The sequence below is a fragment of the Oryx dammah genome, unplaced genomic scaffold, assembly GCF_014754425.2.
Source record: "Oryx dammah isolate SB20612 unplaced genomic scaffold, SCBI_Odam_1.1 HiC_scaffold_11, whole genome shotgun sequence".
Taxonomy (NCBI): domain Eukaryota; kingdom Metazoa; phylum Chordata; class Mammalia; order Artiodactyla; family Bovidae; genus Oryx; species Oryx dammah.
The window spans coordinates 34931709-34953147 of record NW_024070195.1 but is presented as its reverse complement, the minus strand read 5'-3'; the positions used below and the strand labels follow the sequence as shown (position 1 = coordinate 34953147).

The 21439-nt window shown below is 53.0% G+C and overlaps 1 protein-coding gene across 1 annotated transcript in view; it reads right to left on the bottom strand.

The window, feature by feature from the left end:
* The window catches only part of CUNH6orf132 (chromosome unknown C6orf132 homolog), a 35304-nt gene extending 14981 nt beyond the window's left edge, over positions 1–20323 (bottom strand). Inside the window, exons 1-2 of the mRNA XM_040249689.1 lie at positions 20119–20323; positions 9208–9314 (exon numbers count right to left, since the gene is read on the bottom strand). Of these exons, the coding sequence (XP_040105623.1) occupies positions 9208–9314; positions 20119–20254 (243 nt within the window). The 5' untranslated portion in view covers positions 20255–20323. The remainder of the gene's footprint in view (positions 1–9207; positions 9315–20118) is intronic.
* Positions 20324–21439: the final 1116 nt, after the last annotated feature.

Sequence of the window (21439 nt, the reverse complement as noted above, 5' to 3'; positions counted from 1 at the left end):
ACCTTCACGTGGTGTTCTAGACTTTTCCTAAGCTGTCCTGTCCGCAGCTCCCACCACCTTCTCCCACCCACTCCACACACTCTGGGCTCCAGTTAGTGGTTCTCGTGTTTTCCCATCAGTGTCCCTGGAGACCTGCCTCACTCAAGAGCAAATGGGCTCCCTGCAGCAGGGATCTTCAGTATGGCTGAGAGACCACTCCTGGGAGGGAGTATTTCAAGGTTCTGGGGGTGAATCTATAGCTTGAAAAAACCCCTAGATGATTTGGCTCTGCTTCCCTCCCTCACCGTGCAGATCACTGCAGCTGCTTGAGATTCACTCCCACATACTCTCAGACCTCCCAAATCTTGCTTTGCTCTTTTTTAAAAATTATTATAGTAGATTTAAAATGTGTTAGTTTTTGCTGTACAGTAACATCGATCAGTTATGCATATACCTATATCCACTCTTTTTAAAATTCTGTTCCCACATGGGTCATTACAGAGTATTGAGAAGAGTTCCCTGAGCTGTACAGTAGATCTTTATTAATTATCTCCTTTACCTTTGGCTCTTATTCTTAGATGCCCTTCTTTGTCCAGCAAACTCCTACCTAGACTTTAAACCCTAGATTAAATACCCTTCCTCCATGAAGCCCTCCTTGGCAACCTCAGCCCGAGTTCATTTCTCTTCTCAGTGTGTTCCTCACCCTGTGTGTGCATTCTGATACCTGACATTTATTAGGTGCCTACTATGTGCTAGGCAGACACGTAGCAACCTAGTTAATCATCGTAGTAACCCTAAGAGGTAGGTTGTTGTTTTTATTGTATAGAAGATCAAACTGAGGCACAGAGAGGCTAAGCACATCGCCCAAGGTCTTACAGCTAATAAACAGCAGTCGACACTGGAACTCGGAGCCTGCCCTCTTTGCCACTATTCACACTCACACTTTTCCTCCAGCATAAACGAAGCCTGTTGCAGGTGGCCGTGGTCTCTGCTGGCCCAGCCCAGTCTGTCTGTGGGTAGGGGGACGGCTGATTCTTTTTGCCCCACCTGGTACAGATGGGGCAATTCAGTGAGAGTTGGATGGGTGAAGAAACTCCCGGATGAATGAATGAGAGGTGGAAAGAACACAGGACAGGGAGGTGTAAAGTCTGTGTTCTGGCGCCAGACCCACCACCAATTAACTGGGAACAAAGGGCCTCCTTCCCTCCCTGTCCTGTGAATGCTCTTCAGGACCATCTCCAACCTGGCGTTCTGTGAGTCTCAGCCCATAAGGTGTCCCGTCTGTGCTCAGCTCATCTGAGCCATGTGGGCAGCGGCCTGAACACCGGCGGCCACCCTCTTCCACAACCAGGTGTTGGGACAGACCTCCGCCCTTGTCTCGGGAGAGTTCTTGGGGGGAGGGGGGTGGCGGAACAAGTGGGGGCAGGGGAGGAGGAAAGGGGAGGAGGGGGGAGGGAGGAGTCTGTGAAGCTGCTTTTCCAGGAGTCACAGGGAGAGGCCAAGCGGGCAGGACTGGGCCTGAGGTCACCGCTGGCTCCGACGTGGGCCTGTGACCGCAGCAGTCAGCCGAGGGCTGCCCCACCCTCAGCACGCTTGCCCTGGGAAAATCACAGACCCCACGCCCCAGGGGGCTGCCTGCAGGGACTGGCGTGCCCCTCAAGTAGACTCAGGAGGGAGACCTGTCTGGCCCTTGAAGGACAGCAGCCCTACATCGAGGGAGAGGGTGTGGCCACCTGGTGGGCAAGGGAAATGACCAAGAACATGCAAATGAGCATCTGAGCTCCTCTGCTGGGGCAGCCCCCCGGCGCCCTCCGTCCTCAGCCAGGCCACCCCCACTCCGCAATAGCAGCCCTTTCTCAACGCCTGGGGCAGAGTCCAGGTGGGGCATTCCCCCTGAAGCTGGGCCTCAGCCCTTCCCGAACCCACACCCGGACAACACCCAGAAGCTAAGATCCCCGTCACCTTGCCCACTTCACAGGGGTGCAAGCTCCAGCTCCCCAGTTCAATCAAGCAGCCCCATCACAGCCTCATATACTGAAAAGTCACCCGGCAATGATTAGCTGGCAGGGAGCCTAGGGACGGAAGCGCCATTCTGAGAATATTTATATATATTTCCTTCCTTATACTTGTCTCTATTTTCAGTTCTTAACAATGAGCTTCTGTTTCCTTCACAATTGAAAAATACACACACACACAATACGTAGGTTTTTTTTTTTTAAGTTCTTGTAATCAAAAAGAGTATGGGGACTTACTTCCCTGGTGCTCCAGTGGGTCAAAACCCACCGTGCAATTCGAGGGATGTGGGTTCGATCCCTGGTCAGGGATCTAAGATCCCACATGCTGCATAGCAACTAAGCCTGCGAACCACTACTAGAGAGTCCTGGTGTTGCCACACAAGATCCTGTGTGATGCAGTGAAGATTCTGTGTGCTGTCCCTAAGACCCAGTGCAGCCAAATAAATGAATACTTAAAAAATGAAGAAAAGCATGGATTTTGTAGGCAGGTAGACCACACTGGCAATCTTAATTTAACGCCATCGTCTCAAAGATAGAATCACACACTCAGTGGTCAGGAAGTGTGCCCCCTTCTTGCCTTTTGAGGCTCAGTTTTCTCATCTGTAAGATGGGGTTGATCCTACCTCCGTGGGTTTGCTGTGACATCGGAGGCCTCCTCACACCTAAAGAGATCCTGCAGAGAAGCACTCAAGGAAGGGGCATCTCTCCGAGTCCCCACCCCTCAGTTCCTAACAAGGCTCAGTGGGTGAGCAGTGGCCCGAATTCATGGACACTCTGCTCTGGGAGGGGTTCCTGGGATGTGTCTGTCTGGTTGGGCCTGAAGAGATAGATGGGTACTTCCCTGAAGTCAGGGCCAGGTCACCGGGAATCCCCTACTGCCCTTTTGACCACAAATATTTCAGAGTTAAAGAGAAGGAGGAAAGAAAGCAGAAAAGAGGAGGGGAGGAAAGCATTCACTATTTGAGAACTGAGGTTGTCTCCCCCTTAAAGTCATAGGGAGTCAGAGCCCACCACTAGCCCCCTGCTGTACCACCAAGGATCTGGGGGATAGCCTCACTCCACCAATGGGCCCAGCCCAGTCCCCTTGCCCTCCCTGGGCCAGGACACACATCCTCATACCTGGGGTTCCTCAGAACGCAGGCCAACCCCAAGGGTGGGTCACAAGGGTTGGGCCAACGGGCTACACACAGTTGACCTTGAGTACGAGCCAGCTCAGAGCCTTAGTGACACGCTGTGGAATGCAAACTTCCTCAGATTCCTCCAGGAGCCTGGTGGGGCACCTCAGGGTGGGGTGCAGAGCTCAGGCGGTGAGGGAGGTGACCCTGAGTCAGAGTCAGAGCCGGGAATGGTTGGGAACGCTGCTGTAGGCTGGGGAGCAGGGGGATGGGCCCCTGGAGTGAGGGCCACAAGGAAACCCCTCCAGGCACCCAACGTCCCCAGCTGGGTGAAGCGCTGCTAGTTATTTCCTGGCTTTGGGGGGCGGTGTGAGGGTCGGCAATGTTTCACCCACACAGCAGCTTCTCTGAAGTTGGGAACCAGTGAGCATTTAAAATCAAGAGCTCCAGGACTTTCCTGGTGGTCCAGTGGTCAACACTTCGCCTTCCAGTGCAGGGGGTGTGGGTTTGATCCCCAGTCAGGGAGCTAAGACCCCACATGCCTTGTCAAAACCCCAAAATAGAACAGAAGCAATACTGTAACAAATTCAATAAAGACTTTTTTAAAAAATGGTCCATGTTAAAAAAAAAATAACCTTAGGAAAAAAATTCTTTTTTAATATAAAAAGAGCTCCAGGACTTCCTTGCCCCAGCCCCTGCTCTCTGCTGAAGCTCATGCCTCCTTCCTGGGGAACAGAGAATTCCACCAACAATGCTGTCTTACTCTGGACCCACGCCACCCCAGGATCTCTCTTAGACTTGAGCTCTAGGGCCCGACCCTGGACTCTCATCTGTAGAGGGCTGTGCTCTGTTGCCCTGCAGGGCAAGGAGTCCATGGGTCAAGGAGACAACCCCTAAGAGCCCACCCCGTCCCCTTCCTGACCTTGCTCCAGACACCAAGGTCCCTAGAATCCTCCATTCAAACAGCGCTTAGGCCTCTTTTGGTGACTCAGTGGTAAAGAACTGCAATGCAGGAGATCCAGTTTCAATCCCTGGGTTGGGAAGATGCCCTGCAGAAGAAAATGGCAACCCACTGCAGTATTCTTGCCTAGAGAATCCCCACGGACAGAGGAGCCTGGCCGGCTGCAGTCCACGGGGTCAGAAGGAGTTGGACGCAACTGAAGCAAATAACTTTCACATTTTAGGTCACTTCTAGAGCTTCTTTCTCAATCAGTCCTGAAGGCAGCCTGAGTGGGGGGCACACATCCCTGAATCCACAGGGTGACCAAGTGTATGTGCTAAGTCACTTCAGTCGTGTCCGACTCTACAACCCTATGGACTGTAGCCTGCCAGGCTCTCTTGTCCATAGGATTTTCCAGGCGAGAATACTAGAGTGGGTTGCTATTTCTTCCTGCAGGGGATCTTCCCGACCCAGGGATATAGAACCTGTGTCTCTTACGTCTCCTGCGTTGGCAGGCGAGTTCTTCACCACTAGCACTACCTGGGAAGCCCCATCGGGTGGCCAAGGGGCAGTCATATGTGGTTAGGATGAGGGTGTGTGTTGGGCTTTGGGGGTTCAGGCTGAGGCCCTCCCTGTGGAAGAAGAGCCAGGTGGGTGGCTTCGGCGGGGAACAGAGGGGTATTCCATCTGTTCACTGGCTGCAGGCTTCCAACAGCCACTCCCACAGGAACACCCGGAGCTCCCTACCCAAGAGCCGTGCCAGCTAATGTCAGCCAAGAGAATCACTCAAAAGCCAATCATGACCGACTGCCCTTCCCAGCTCACCCAAAGGAGCACCAGCCCCAAAGGGAGCCTGGGCTTTGGCTTCCGAGACAGCTCCCGGGGCCGGGGGATGGAGAGGAAGAGTGGAAAGGAGAAATCCGGCTGACTCGGGCTGCATCTCTGCTGAGGACTAGAGGGTGGGCCCCAAAACAGTCAGGCTTCCTGCCCGGAGCCCAGCCTGACATCTCCCCAGGCCCTGCCAGCCCTGCCTGACTCAGAGGGTGGGGTGACCCAGGGAGCTCTCACCGCCCGAGGCACCCTGGGGGACCTGTCCGGCCAGTTTCCCCATATTTGCCTCATTGGCGTTTCTTTTTTAATTCCTCACATGCACTGCCCTGGAGATGGTTGAGTTCAGACTGGGGTAGGGCCAGAGGCAGCCCCAGAGACAAGTTTGCCCTTCCCACCACCAGCCGTCCTACCGTCTCAGCTCTGAGAAGCTAGGGACAGGCTCTGGCTTGAGTTCTGGGCTGAGCATCCCCTTGGAGGGAGAAGGAAGTGGGGAGAAAGGACCCTTCCCAGACTCAGCCCAGGCCCATCCATGGTGGTGTAGACGGGAATTGGGAGGAGAAGACCTGGGCTTGGGGTCTGTCTCTGCCTCCATGGAGCTGAGGGAGTTGCATGCATCCCCCCTCCCTGGGCTTCAGTTTTCTTATTCCAATGCTCACCAAGGTCTGCGCCCACCCCCACCCCCAGTTTTGAAGTTTGCCATGCTAATCCAGCTCCTTGGAGCTCTCAGAGCAGGAAGTTGCGGCAGGGTGGGGTGGGGGAAGCCCTGGTGGCTAAAGGGCTTCCTTTTCAGAGGGCCTGGCATCTCTGGGGGCCTCCAGAGAGCTGACCCCACCTCCTGCCCCTCTGTTAGTGAGTTATTTGGACACAGAAAGTCACAGCTGAGGGGACCCTAGCAGACCATCCCATGTAACCCCACTGATGGGTGAGGACCCAGAGGCCCTGGGAGAGGAAGGGCTGTGGCCCAGAGGCAGAGCTGGGACTGGTCACCTGAGGATCAATCCAGAGCCCGTCCCAGTCACCGAGAGATCCCAGGGTCCTTCTCGTAACTGGCCTTTGGTGGCCAGCTGCCTGGGAAAGTATGGAGTAGGCCAAAATATTTCTCCATCCTTTGCACTTTCACCTCAATAAGCAAGGAATGTCTAGGAAGGAAGCAGAAACCCCAGCTGTGCCCGTCCCCTCCTCATCTTGCCCTCCCCTCTCATACCATCCCACGGGGGGCTCGTGAGGGGTCGTGAGAGCAACTGTGTGCTCAGAAGACGGCCCGGCCTGGATGGCACTCAAGGAAGAGCATGGGCCTGTCATGGGCACTGAAGCCTGGCCCCTCCCCTGCCCCAGGGTCAGGCTTGGGAGGTGCCCCTTGAGTGTGGGAAGGCAAGACAGGGAGGGGCGAGGCCCAGCTGTGAGGCGGTGTCACAGCCCAGCTCCCCACTCAACCTGGCTCGGGGGGGCTGGGGGAGGGTGTGCAAGTGCACGTCTGCGTGTAAACCTGCAGTTCTGTCCTCCTGCCTCTCATTCTCCCGGCCTTCTGCCCCAGTGAGAGGAAAGCAGAGGCCCCAGTCCAGAGCCTAAGGCAGAGGAGTTGGGTTCCCTGTAACCCAGATGCTGGGGCTGCTTTGTATCTTAGGACCTGAGTCAGGAGCAAAACACATCCCCGGGACACAAGCGGTCAGGCTTGGGGCTCCTAATCTTGAGGTGCATCAGAAGTGGGCTTCTGGGGCCTGAGATCCCTGTGCTGGAATTGTAAGCAAGATCGTGTGGATGTGGCCCACAGCCTCAGCATGGTCTCAGAGGGGTGTGTGATCCCCAAAAGGCCAGGCAGGAGTTCAGAGAGGCAGACACAGGAGATGCAGGTGGTTCTGCAGGCTGATGTTGGGAGGGAAGAAGGAAAAGGTCATGGGTGGAAGGGCAGGTAAGATGGCCCAATAGAACTTGGACCCTGGAGCCTGGCTACAAACCCCAGCTCTGCCACTTATGAGCTGCCTGTCCTTGAGCAAGTTACTTCCTCATCCTGAGCTTCAGTTTCTCTATCAGTTCAGTTAACACATGCTAACACTTGGGATGGTGCCTGACACACAGGAAGGGCCCCCCACAAGTCAGTCACGATCTCACGGCCCTGCTGCTGGCTAGCACTGTGCCAGCTGCCCAGTTGGCACCTTCCCTTTCTGGGTTCAGTTCCTGCCAGTGTCTAGGGAGGCTGGTGTGGACCCCACGAGGTCCCTTTCAGTTGTGGATTCATGCCATGTTCATTCCCTCATCCTCACCAATGAGGGGGTGTGAGTTTGCTGGGGAGAAGCCCCCGTCTCCTGGGACTGGGTCTGAAGCTTGCCCTGACTGACTGTTCCCAAGCCAGTAGCAGCCAGCAGCCCCTAACCCTGTGCAGTGCTCCCAGTCAGGCCCTGGTTGGCTCAGATCAGATCCAAACCAGAGGACCCAAACCAGAAGGGGGAGGGCAGAAACGATGGACCTGTGCTGTTAATCAAATGGTCCAAAGTGAGTGGGTGGGTAGAGGCAGGGATACAGGATGCTGACCAATCAGAACAAACTCAGTGATGCCTCATTAACGTTTTACTTGGTGGTTCAGACCTGAGAGAGGAGCTAAGAGAGCAACAGCCACTCAAGGGGCAACAGCCATTTATTTCAATATTTTATCAACCACAATGGGCACGGGTGTGTCAGTCCTGGGTGCCCATCGCTGTAATTCTGAGTATGCGGTAGATGAAGGGAGAGAATCAAATTCACCTCTAGTGACAGACAATCAAAAAACTGTTTCATCTGCATATATGGGTGCAGTAATCCTGGAAACAGTTTTATGCATCTCTGGAAACAGTGAGGAGTGGACTCATTTGCTTTATACCTTTTCACTGGTGGTGTTGTACTTTCTGTATTTGTCTGTGATGTCCGTGAATTGCTTTTGTAAGCAGAAAATAAATTAGAGCCGTATGCCCAATGGTCTGTATGCTCAGGCCTCCACATACAGGCCTTGGGGATGCAGCAAGGAGAATGTAACACTCAGGCTCTCCCATCTAGAATCTCAGGTCTGTGGCGAGGTTGAACAACCAGAAAAACAATTGATGATGGTGTGAGGGAGGTGGTTGTGCCAGGCAGTGCTAAGCAGAATATGTGGGTGCAGGGACCAAGGTGTCGGGTGCTGTGAGGTCTAACGGGCCCCTGAAAACTCAGATCACGATTTGGTGCCTTGTGAGTTGAGGCAGAACAGAGCCTCATGGAGGTATGAGATGCTGTGGCCCCAGTATTGTCCCAACCGGGACCCAGGTCTCACAGATGGTAATGAACCCAGAATTTATGAGGCTGGCTGTTTAGGTCTAAATCTGGGCTGTTGTATATGGTAGCCACTGACCACAAGTGGCTACTGAGCCCTTGGAATGCCACTGCTCAGAAGCAGAATGTGTGCTCGAAGTGCGACACACTAGACTTTACCTTAGTGTGAAAGAAGAGTGTAAAACATCTCAGCCGTACCTTCTACGTTGGTTAGATGTTGAAATGATCATCTCTGGACTAATTTTACCTATTTCTTATTCATGTTGCTACTAGAAATGATAGTTATACCTGAAGTTTGCATTGTATTTCTATTGGACAGCACAGGCCTAGGCTGTCTTGGAAAAGCCAGAGCTCTCGTCACAGTAAATAGAACCAGTCACGGCGAGGTTGTTTTGAGTCTCTTTCCCTTGTCAGAGAACAAAAGCCCAATCACAGGCTCCAGAAGGGAGTGTTTGGTTTCTGGCAGTTTCAGACCCACAAATAAAGCAGTCCGCATGCTCTTCTCCCAAGGGTCACTGCTATTTGACCTTTGAGACAATCAGGTGTCACCTCTTCCAGGATGCCTTCCTTGACCAACCCCTGTGGCTAGGCAGGCTGCTCCTGCTCTGGTCTACATATTAACAGTCTCTTTACTGGTTCATCCCCTATACTGGGCAGGGGGCTCCTTGAGCAATCCTGGGTCAATCATCTCTGAATCCCAGCATCCTATGCAAGGCCTGGCATGAAGCAGGCAGCCCCTGGCGAGTGTAGAATAGGAATCCCATTGAGCTGGAGGTACCCACCGCTGCTTTGCTTCTGCACCCATGTTCCCCATAACGCCTCCTTAGGTTTCGACTCAAAGGAGCTGACATCCCTAATCTCAGCCTTCCTGTCCTGAGCCATGCCTCCTCCCAGTTGCCGCCCTCAGTTGGCATCAGGAAGGAAGAGGATGGACAGAGGGTGAGGCTGATGACCACTCGGACCAGGGCAGGTGGGGCCACGTTCTCTGTGGCAGCCCAGGTGGCCCGCCCAGAGCAGACCCTCTGGCGTCAGGGCAGAACGTACTCACCAGCGGAAGAAAGGTGAGCAGCGGCCGGACTCTGGGCCGAGCTTTCAGCGTGGCGGTTCCCGACTCACTCACAGTGTCAAACCGGTTGTCTCCATAATAGATCCCATCTAGAGGAGACAAGATGGGGAGACCATGACTGGGGATCAAGGGCATGGGGGATGACTGAGTTTAGTCTGCCCTGCAGTTCCCAGTAAGGAAAACCAAGCCCCTTGGTGGCCCCTGCTTGGCTCTGCCAGGCGCCTCTTCGTGACAAGATCCTACAGATGGATGTGTGCTGATGGGGCCACCGGAAACAGCACTGCGAGGGACTCCAGGGGTGGTTTCTCGGGGTCTCCTGGGGCTTTCGGCCGCCAGCTGCCATCTGTCTCCTGATCTACCCACTGCAGGATCTGAGCCTTCATTTCCACAAGACCCTCCTTTGGGGGCACTGAAAGCTTGGCCAAGGCCTCAGCTAACGCTTATCTCTGAGAAGAGGGAAGAAAACAAGTTGTTTTCTCTCGAGTGTTTGAATTTCTAATCTGAAACTAGTAGAGCTGATGAGGCCACCCAGTGGCTCAGCACCCACCTTCTGGACTCTGCTAACCTGAGATCTCTTTTATTTGTTTGTTTATTATTTATTTGGCTGTGCCAGGTCTTAGTTGCAGCACGTGGGATCTTTAGTTGCAGCATACAAACTCTTAGTTGCAGCATGTGGGATCTAGTTCCCTGACCAGGAACTGAACTGAGGCCCCCTGCATTGGGAGTGCAGAGTCTTAGCCACTGGACCACCAGGGAAGTCCTTAACCCAAGATTTCTTTAGCCCCCAAACCATCAGTGATTGGGGGTCATGGCTCTGTTTGAGGTGCCCTTGAGGGCAGAGCAGAAAGAATAGGACAGTAGGGTCTACCTGATTTAATACAGATCCCAGCTCTGCCATGGACTTGCCATATCATATAACCAGTCTGGATCTCAGTTTTCCCATCTGTACAATGGGAGCAATGATGGGCCCAGCAAATATGGTTCTGTCCCCTGTAGAAAGATGATACAGAACATTTCCCTTCCTCTAGTTGCTGGCCCTGTGCTCTGGGTTGTTTCTACAGGAGTGGGAGGGAGTGAGACGCTAGTCACATTTTCTCAACCAACTGCCCTCATGACTCTTAGCACACATTGATGGGAATTTCCCATCCTGCCCCAGATTCACACTGTTACCTCCGAGAGGCAGGAGTCACTGTGGACCTCCTACTACATGGGCCATGAGCAAGGAGGACTTTCTCCATTTATGGGACATGGGGGACTTCCTCTTTAACCAGGGAGGACAGAGGAGAAAAGTCAAAATTCCAATGAACTAGTATCCTACTAACTGAAACATTGGATGAACGGTGATTACTTTTCCTCTTGTACATGACTTTAGGAAGAAATTGCAAGAGTTTACAGATCTGACATAGAGGGCCTTGAATATGACATGGAGGCTCCAGAGGGCACCCTAGAAATGGGACCTAGAAACCTTTGTGTGTTGCCCTACCAGCCAGAGAGTTGGCTGGCACATTCCAGATTCTCCACCTTTCTGAGGGACCAACATGGCAAGCTTTCCCCTCGTCCCTGGAAATTCCAGTTCCCAGTACTGCCCTGTCCCATACACTCTGGGCAAACCCGATTTCTCAGTGTGGCTGCCAGGCTCCACACCTGGGCTTGGATACCAAGATGCCATGGGGTGGGTGGGGAGGGAGAAGGAGGTGGTAAGAGTGTAGATTTGGCCCAATCAGAAACAGGAAAAGTAGAGATAACCACATCTCCAACCGCTAACACTAAAGCCCACCCAGGTCTCGCTGGCTCTAATGCCTCCCCAGCGTGTTGGCACCAGGGTTTCCTGGGACATTCTCTAGACAGGGCTGTTTTGAAACCAAGGACCTAGATCTGACCTGGCAGCCAGGTCCATGGCTGCCTGGCCCCTTATTAGGACAGGGGGTAGGGTGGGGACTAACCCAGGCATGCTCCCCTCCCTCTCACTATTTCATTTAAATCTGTACCAGTGTTGGGGTCAAGGGAGCATCCTCTCTGCAGCTGAGTTACCACAATATTAATAGTTACTATTATTGTGCACCAAGGAGTTTTAGGGGTTCCCTGGTAGCTCAGCTGGTAAAGAATCCACCTGTGATGCAGAAGACCCTGGTTCAATTCCTGGGTTGGGAAGATCCCCTGGAGAAAGGATAGGCTAGCCACTCCAGTATTTTGGGGCTTCCTTGGGGACACAAACAGTGAAGAATCCGCTTGCAATGAGGGAGACTTGGGTTCAGTCCTGGGTTGGGAAGATCCCCTGGAGGAGGGCATGTCAACCCACTCTAGTATTCTTGCCTGGAGAATCCCCATGGATGGAGGAGCCTGATGGGCTACAGTCCATGGGGTTGCAAAGAGTCAGACATGACTGAGCTGACTAAGCACAGGAGTTTTAAAAGCAAGCAGCCTGGCAAGCTGATCACTATAATAGCAGTAATAATATAATGCCAGGTGGAATTTATTGGACACTTGTAATGGGTCAGGCACGCTTCTAAGCACCTTTCATGCAGGCTCAGCCACTCAGTTGCGTCTGACTGTTTTCAACATCATGGACTCCTCTGTCCAAGAATGCTGGAGTGGGTTGCCATTTCCTCCTCCAGGAGATCTTCGCAACCCAGGAATTGAACCTGCATCTCTTGCGTCTCCAGCATTGGCAGCAGGATTCTTTACCTCTGAGCCACCTGGGAACCCCACAGATTCCATGACTCAGCCCATCTTCTGAGGCACTGTTGTCTTGGTTGGTTTGTGGTTATTCTGAACTGGGGAACCCTTTCTAAGAATATGATTGTTCTCTAGAATACCTGTGGAAAGGGAGCAGCTCTGGTAGAGACAGGCGTGGAAGGCCCAGGTGGCTCCCTTCCACGGGAGCACCTCTTGGAAATACAAGTTGCTTTCCCAGTTCTAAGAGGTGTGGCTGGGATTCGGGGAAGGAAATGTGATGAGGGAAGCAGAGGCAAAGTGGTGTGATGTGTGAAAGACTCAGGTGGCCGTTGCCAGCTTTGAAGACGGAAGGGGCCGTGAGCCAGGGAGTGCAGGCAGAAGGTGGAAAAGGAGAGAAAACATTCTCTCCTAGAACCTCCAGAAAAGAACAAAGTGTTGCTGACATTTTAATTTTAGCCCAGTGAGATCAGACTTCTGATCTACAGAACTATGAGATATTAAATGTATGTTATTTCAAGGGGGGAAAAAAAAAGAAAAAGAGGTGTGTCTAGAACCTGACACACTTTCCTGGGCCCCTCATACCCGGGCACAGTTCCCAGCTGGTCAAGTCATACCAGCAAGTGGGGGAACTGTGACTGCTGCCATAAGCTGGGATGCCCGAGAGTTCAAGGTCAGGGCTGGGGCTTTCTGAGCCTCAAGGTCAAGGTCCAAAATAAAGAGAAAGACAACAGAATCAAACTTCGGGGATTTTCCTGCAGAAGTAAATGAACTCTGCTGGGATCAGTGTCAGGGACACTAGAATAACTTTCTGGGAAGCCCTCTCCTCAACAGAGGAGATAAAGGAGGGCCTCTTGAGGGAGATGAAGTCAGGAGATAAAGCTGGTGACAGAGAGGAGGCTGGATGACTCTGCCCAATGGGGCAGAGCCACCAGGAGGTGGGCGGCCCTTTGCTCCTTTGTCAGGGAGAACTCTAGAGTCTGGACCCTTGGGGCTGCCCTCTGTGCTGATGGGGAGACTGAGGCCCAGAATGGCTGGTGGGGGGCGGGGGGGCTGGCCTAAAGTCCCAGAGCAGCAGTGGTGCCAGGGCCCAAATGGAGTGGCCCTTGCAGTATTGGGCTCCAGGCACAAATAAGGGGCACATGTGTGTAGGGCACATGGCATGTGGCTTACTGCCTCTCCCCAAATAGGCTGACCTAGTTTTCTCGGTTTGGAGCAGGGTGTGCGTGTGCGTGTTGTGTGTGTTATGTGGAGGGGGAACCACCAGCTCTGGGGGAGCTGAAGACTGGGTATCCATGGCTGCCTCACTCCCAGCCCTTCCTTTCTGCTTCTCCCCAAAGGAGGAACCTCTCACTGGGCCTTCTTTCTTCACAGAGCTCAGGGTTGAAAGCCTGACAAAATGCTCTTCCTGCCCCAGCCCCAAAGCTGCCCATGGGTCTCCATGGAGGCTGAAGTCCAGAACAGTTGTTTAGCTCCTTTCTCAAATCCTAGATAGGTCCAAACTAGAGAGGAAATGAATGATAAAAATGTAACTGTCTGGGACTTGCCTGGTGACCCAGTGGCCAACATTCCAGGCACCCAGTGCAGGGGGCCTGGGTTCGATCCCTGGTCTGGAAACTAGATCCCATATGCCACAACGAAGAGTGTGCCACAACTAAGTCCTGGCACAGCCAAATAAAATAATAATTTTTTTTAATGTAACTATGTGATACCTGATACGCAGTATTATGAGCTAGGACCATTCTAAGCTCTCTTTACATCCCTCTTCATACACCTGTGTGGGAGGCACTTTTACTATCCTCATTTGCCATATGAGGAAACTGAGGCTCAGAGAGGTTAAGTCCCCGGCCCACTGTCTCACAGCTAGTGAGGAAAACAGGCCAGGATTCAAGTCCAGGCAACACGACTCTAGAATCCAATTCCCTCTGGCTACAGCCAGCACAGCAGGGAATTAACGCAGGGATTCGCCATCCCTTTGCTCAGTCTCCAGTGAGCTTGAAGAGCTGGTGAGGCCTGGAGGAGACAAATGCAGCCGGGAACCAGATCTGAGGTCATGCCCCAGCTCCTCCGTGTAGCACTTGAGGACTCTGAGCACTTGCTCAGGCTAGGTTTCCCCACCGCCAAATGGGGATCCTTTAGGGAGAAGCCTCCCAAAATCAAGGAAAAGAAAAAAGCTAGCAGAGCTGAGAGGAAGGCTGGGGTGACAGTGCGGGGTCCCAAACTGCCAGGAGCCCCCACATGACCCCACAAGCACTGACCACGGGTCTCATCAGATCCCAGGTGCTTGGGCTTCTCTGCCTGCAGATGCAGGGGACAGGGGTTCGATCCCTGATCCAGGAAGATCCCACATGCCGTGGAGCAACTAAGCCTGTGCTCTAGAGCCGGGCAGCTGCAACTACTGAGCCCTCATTCTACAGCTAGTGAAGGCTGCGTGGCCTAGAGTCTGTGCTCCAGAACAAGAGAAGCCAGCGCGATGAGAAACCCGTGCACTGCAACTAGAGAAAAGTCAGCAGTGAAGACCCAGCACAGCCAAAAGTAAATAAATAAATATTATGTTTTTTAATAAAAAATTCCAGGTGCTTAAAAAGGGTGGGGTTTCTAGTTGGGAGAGTTTGTTACCTTGACCAGAGTAACCCAGAACCCCAAAACAGGCCCCAACCTCCACCCCACCGAGGTAGGGCATCTGATCCTTGTCACTTGGCTGGAGCCCCAGCCTTTCAGGGACAAAGCTAGGGGGCCCCATGTGAATGTAACCCACAAATGGCTGATGAGGCCCTTCCTTGCTAATTAACAGGGCCACATGACAGGAACCTGAAAAGGCTGGTCTGTCCCAGCAAGTCTCAGCCCGTCTGACCCAGGGTGCCAGGGAGAAGCCTTTGTCCAAGGGCAGAGGGGACGCCGGAGGTGGAGCTGGGCTGGGCTGGGAGAGCCACAGGATAGGGGAGGGGGGACCACTGGGGGACGGAGCCTCGGGGTTGGGGACTAGGGGAGGAGGAGCGTAGCAAACAGGCACCCCCCCCCACAACCCCACCCGCTTCCAGGCTAGGACATGCTCCCCAAAGTACAGCCTACAGCCCTGGTGAACTTCACCTGAGAAAGTGTCTGAAGTGCATCAGAATCTGATCTTAACAAGGTCCCGGGTGGCTGGATGCACTAATTTTTGAGCTGCCTGGAGTCAGACTGACTGAGCCTCTGAGTGTTTCCTCAATTGAGAAAACAGTTTTTAGCATGGTGCTTCTTTCAGTAGATAAGCGCTTGCTAATGCAGGAGACTCAAGAGACGTGGGTTCAATCCGTGGATCAGGAAGCTCCCCTGGAGAAAAAATGGCAACCTACTCCAGTATTCTTGCCTGGAGAATCCCATGGACAGAAGAGCCTGGTGGGCTACAATCCATGAGGTCAAAAAAGAGCTGGACATGACTGAGCATGAGGGGGAAAAATAATGATGATGATGATGATGGTATTATTATCATTAATTTATTGGCTGGGAGAGAAGGGGCACCCTGTAGCCTGCAGTGGTCAAGGAAGGGCCTGGCTTTCTAAGTTGAACTACAGGAACAAGAGGAGCTTATATAATGGGACATCAGAGACGGGGTGTGTGTGTGTGTGTGTGTGAGGAGCTTATATAATGGGACATCAGAGACGGTGTGTGTGTGTGTACTGAGCTGCCAGCAAACCACAGCAGACCTCCAGGGGACACGAGTAAACAGAAATCTCCTTCACACCTCTGCCACGCACAGGTCAGCTTTCCTTTCGGGAGGCTGGTGCCAGCCTGTCCCGGGCCAGAAATATGTGCTCAGTGCCTGGAGTTCATGGCTTTCTTACCCGTTAGCCTGGCCTGAGATACATCCCCAGGAGCAAGACTAGTAGAACCTGCAGCCACCTTAGGGAGAACGCCCAGGGGTTCTCGTGGATAAGGAACTGGGATAGGCCCTATATATTTATGTAGAATTGCAGGAAGTCCTCAGTGGGGGAGAGAACGGCAGCTCTACCTGGAGAAGGATTCTCAAATTTTCCCATACAAAAGAATCACCTAGGGGACTTCCCTGGTAGTCCAGTGGCTAAGACTCTGTGCTCCCCATGCAGGGGGCCTGGCTTCAATCCCTTCAGTCAGGGAGCTAGATCCCACATGCTGCAAGTAAGAGTTCATATGCCACAACTAAAGATCTCACACAGCCAAATAAATTAATTAATTTTTAAAAAGTCACCTGGGAGTTGGTGAAAAGTCCAGAACCTGGGTCTTAGCCCAGAGATTCTGACTTCCTATACCTCAGGTGGGGCCCCCAGGAATCTGCATCTTAAATAAGCATCCTAGGTGGTTGTGAGGAAGGTGACTTACATTTCGGAGGAAGGGCCCCCAGCAAGCAGGGCGTCCTATTGGTGGGGTGGAGTGGAGTGACAGTAGATAAGGAAGCTTGGCTCAACTAATCCAAGAGCCAAGGGAGGAGTCCAGAGCCACTGGCAGTCTGGTCTCCGGCTGCAGCAAGTCCCTTACCGTGAGATTTAGAAAGATCCACATCTCTGTTTTCTCACGTACTTTAAAAAACAATTGTGTGGCCTTTTAAGACCCTTGCATGGGCCCGGCGGGGAGGCCTAGGCTTCATTAGGAATGCAATTGCATTAAGTGAAGCGCTTTAATAGTTACTGGATAAATACCAGGGAAATCCTGCAAGGAAAAATTTACCCATCACCACACTCACATGACTGTTTGCATTTTACCTGCTGCACCCAGCCTACCCTTGTGCAAACAGATTTTTACATGACTGTAGCCAAACAGCAAGTGCGTACTCCTTAATTGCCTTACATACTCCCCATTGATTTTCTTCCCCCTGAATCCTACCGGCTGTTCTCCAAGCGTATGGATACTGCCAGCATCTCAGAGAACGTCACAGACTCGGGGACCCTATGAAACTCTAATCCCAACCCCTTTGAGACCACTTCACAGATCAGTTTCCTCTGGTCTACAGCAATGTTAGGAGGAAGAACTGAAGCAGGAAGCGCTCAGAGCTAGACATGCCCTGATAATAATAAACCATGCAGGAGTTGACAGATTTGTTCTGTAAAGGGCCAGCTAGCAAATATTTTTGGCTTTGTGAGCCACACTGTCTCTGCTGCAGTCACTCAATTCTGCCCTTAGTAGCATGAAGGTAACCACAGAAGATATGCAAATGATGGGCGTGACTGGTCATGTTCTAATAAAACTTTATTTACAAAAACAGGCCATGGGCCGTAATTTGCCAATCCTTGTTTTAGTGTCTTTCCTTTCGATGCTCTTTAAAGCACTGCCATACACAAAATTCAAGCACTCATTCTGTAAGGAGCCTGGATACCAGACTGCTAGACCCACTTAACAAAAACAAAAAATACTGAGGCCCAGAGAGTGGCTAGGCCCCCAATTATTGACAGAGGCGGACTCCAAAATAGGTCTGAGGTCTTCATCACATCTGAGAATCCTCAGCACTAGTCCTTCCTGTCCCCAGCTCCAACACATGTCCTGCTTAGCAGGAAGACTTCTGCTGCACCCACTGGGCCCCAGAAAGTACCCTGGAAACACTGGAGAGCCATTCTGCTGGCTGCACGTTGCTTCCCACCTCTCCATGTGGCGCAAGCAGGCTGAGTCAGCTGGAGACCCAGTTGTGCCCTAGGGAACGGGAGGCTCCCTGGGCTCCAAGCCCTGCTGGTGGAGGCAGCAGCTGGCCAGAGGTGACTGGGCACCATGCCCACATCTCTTTACTGACCCCACCAGAAGTCTGTTCGGTGTAGGAAAAATGTTGGGGAATTTATCTATGGCAAAAATGTAGAGAAGTATGTAAGGCAAAAATGTAGAGGTGTGCAAGGAAGACATTCCCCTTGGGGAAGGAGTGTGGGGGGAGGTGTTCTCAGGTAGATGCCTCTCCATCCAAATTCCCCCTTGATTACCTTCCACTTTCGAGGCTTCCCTGGTGGCTCAGATGGTAAAAAATCCGCCTGCAATGCAGGAGACCCGGGGTTCAACCCCTGGGTCAGGAAGGCCCGATGGAGAAGGAAATGGCTACCCACTCCAGTAGTCTTGCCTGGAGAGTTCCAGGAGAAGTCTGGTGGGCTACAGTCCACGGGGTCCCAGTGAGTCCGACATGACTGAGTGACTTTCATTCATTCATACCTTCCACAAAGTCACCTCTGCAAGCTGGAGTGTGGTCTCTGGAGCCCCACAACCTGGGTTCAAATATTGGCTCTACCCCATGAGGGAAATCTGGGGGCAATGAAAATGTTTTAAAACTGAGTTGTGCTGACAATTACACAGCTTGATAAGTCTACGAAAAAAAAAAAAAAGAAAAAAATCCGTGAACTGTACACTCAAGAAAATCCTGGCTCTGGCTTTCCTGGCTCAGTGGTGATCCAATCCCTGATCTGGGAAGATCCTACATGCACAGAACAACTAAACCCGTGCACCAAAACTACTGAGCCTGTGCTCTAGAGCCTGGGAGCTGAAACTAGCAAATCCCACACGCCTTAGAGCCACGCTCAGCAACAAGAGAAGCCACCACAGTAAGAAGCCCTCGACCGCCAACTAGAGAGTAGTCCCCACTTGCCCCAAGCCTGTGCAGCAATGAATACCTAGCACAGCCATAAATAAATATTAAAAAAAAAAAAAAAAAAAAAAAAGAAAAAAAAAAAAATCCTGGCTCGATCATTTAAAATGGTGTGTTCTTGGGCATGTTACTTAACCTCTCTGCGCCTCCTTTTCCCCATCTGTCAAACAGGAATAACAGTCCCTACATCACAGGCTAGATGAGGATTAAACAAGTCAACAACAGGAGGACTTTAGAATGGTACCTTGCACCTAAGAAGGGGTCAATAAATGTTTGGGATTCAGGTGAGGAGAGGTGTTTAGGCCTTACAGAGTTATACTTGGCAGGACACGTGTGTTTGCTAAGTTCCTAAGCCCTGCCTCCAAACTGCCCTGGCCCTCCTACCTTTGCTCCTGCTGTTTGCTCTGGAAATGCTGGGTGCCCTTCTCTCTCAGCTCACATGCTAGTTCCAATCAGAGGTCACCTCTCTGTTCCTTTTGCACTTACTCTTTTATAGCAAAGACTCAGAAAGGGCTAAACGGCATTTGGTCATCTCTGTTCACCAGCCAGCCGGAGATCCTTGGGTCAGAGAGAGGCGATGTCTCATTTGCCCTCTCCTGTCCGGGTGTCTTGTGTCCTGCTCCTGATAAAGCTGGGGGCTAAACTGAATCCAAGAGCAGGGGCTGAGGCTGTGACATCCTCTGGGGGTCCCCACACTGTGGCCATAAAGGTCAGTGAAGGTAATGGGGTGACAATGAAGGCAGATGAGCTAAAGCAGTGATGGGTGACCCTCCTTGGGCCCAGAACCTCAGTTCAGACACAAGAAGTGAATTCCTGGCCTCACCCGACTAGATTCCCTCTCAGTTATAGAACGTACAAATTGCAGAAAGATGCAGTGATCAGATGACCCACAGGCAGAGCCCAAAGGCAGGGCAGGTATGATGTTTCCAAATACCTACAGACACATCAACCCAATTCAGGGGCCAAGGGCAGCTGGCAGTCGGGGGCGCTTCATTCATAGGCACCCATCGTTGACCTGACAAGGGCCTGTGATCCCAGAGAGACTGGGTGACTGGCACAGCCTGCTATCCTGCTGGCAGCAGTGGCTCTGGGCCTCCTCAGGGTAGAGGCGGGTGTGTGGGCATCCAGATAGCAGCTCCTTCACTGCCTGCAACGCCAGGCCAGGCGAGGCCAGCTGGGAACTGGGAGAGGGGGAACGGAGGAAACGGAAAGAGTAGGGGTTGAAGGGACCATCTCCAAGTCCTCAGATCCAGGCAAGGCTTCAGACTCAACAGAACTGCTGGGGGAAGGGTGAGGGAGGGTTTTGCAAACCCCGGGAAGCCTTTCTGGCAACAATAAAGCAAACACAACTTCCTCGGAGGAGGGAAAACAAACACCTCGGAGAGGGACAAGGATCAGATGCGGCCTCCCCATCAAAGATCTCTGACCTTGCGGTGGGGAGGGGCCCCTCCTTCCTTTTCCCAGAGATCTCCCTTTGCCGAAGGCTCCTGCCCGGCCAGCGCACAGGTTCAAACGCGTTGCTTCCCCTCCGCCTGGCGCGTCTCCCGCCCTCGCGGCCGCGGATCACCCAGAGCCCGGGGAGAGGGCCGCCCTTGGGGTGGGGGACCACGCGCAGGCCCCCGCGCGCTTCCGCTCCCGGGCGCACTCACCGAAGCCCCGGGTCCCCTCCTCCGGGGCCTCCTGGGTGAAGATCCAGGGGGGGTTCGTGGCGTAGAGGGAGGTGGCGGGCGGGTTGGCATGTTTCTTGCCGAAGAGTTTGCTGAAAGTGCCCGGGTTCTTTTTCATGCTGCCGCCGGCCGCGCGGGCGCCGGGGGAGGACCGTCCCTCCCTCGCCTGCCCTGCTCGGGACTGGACTCCGCACCGTCTCCCCGGGGGCCTCTACCAGGCCATGCCCCGCGCCGTCCTCCCCGCCCGCGCACCGGGCGACAGGTGCTGGGGGCGCCGCCGCTCTCCGAGAAATGCGAGCTACCTGGACAGGTAAGAGGCTGCCGCTGCGCCCCGGCCCCGCCCCCCGGCCGCCGCCGCCCCGCCGCCCGACTCCCCCGGCTGCATTCCTGCCGCCTCCTTCCACAACCGGCCATTGTTGGCGAGTCCTGGTGGGCCGGGGAACCTCGCCCAGCCCACGCCCAGCGCGGAGACGACCCACCCCTTCCCCGCGGTCGCCTCCCGGGCCTCCTCCTCCACCCCCTCCCCCCGAGGGAGGGAGGGGGTGGGCCGGGTCCCGGCTTCCAAGGCGGTTCGCGACCAGGACAGTCCAGAGCTTGGGAAACAACTCGTGCGTCCAGCACTGGGGCGGCGGCTGGCCTCAGCGCGCAGGCAGATGGCTCCTAGAGGCCCTGGAAGAGTGGACGGGAATCATCCATGCCTGTAAGGAAATGCCCATAGGAAAAAAAGGGAAAAGCGATAAAGCAATAAACTAGTGTCCCAGTCTGATGACTAGGGTGGAAAATATCCTCGTTGACAAGCTCCAAAGAGAATGCAGGATGACTAAATCTTGGTGCGTTTTTTTTTTTAACATCAAATTCTTTATTTTTTCTGTGAAGTTGTGAATATTAATTGAAATACAGTTGAATCACAACATTGTATTATTTTCAGGTGTACAACATAGTGATTTAATATTTTTATAGATTATATACAATTTAAAATTATCATAAAATATCAGCTATATTCCCTGTGCTGTACAATAGGTCCTGCTGCTGCTGCTGCTGCTAAGTCACTTCAGTCGTGTCCAACTCTGTGTGACCCCATAGACGGCAGCCCACCAGGCTCCCCCATCCCTGGGATTCTCCAGGCAAGAACACTGGAGTGGGTTGCCATTTCCTTCTCCAATGCATGAAAGTGAAAAGTGAAAGGGAAGTTCCTCAGTCATGTCCGACTCTTCGCGACCCCATGGACCGCAGCCTACCAGGCTCCTCTGTCCATGGGAATTTCCAGGCAAGAGTACTGGAGTGGGGTGCCTGCAGCTTATTT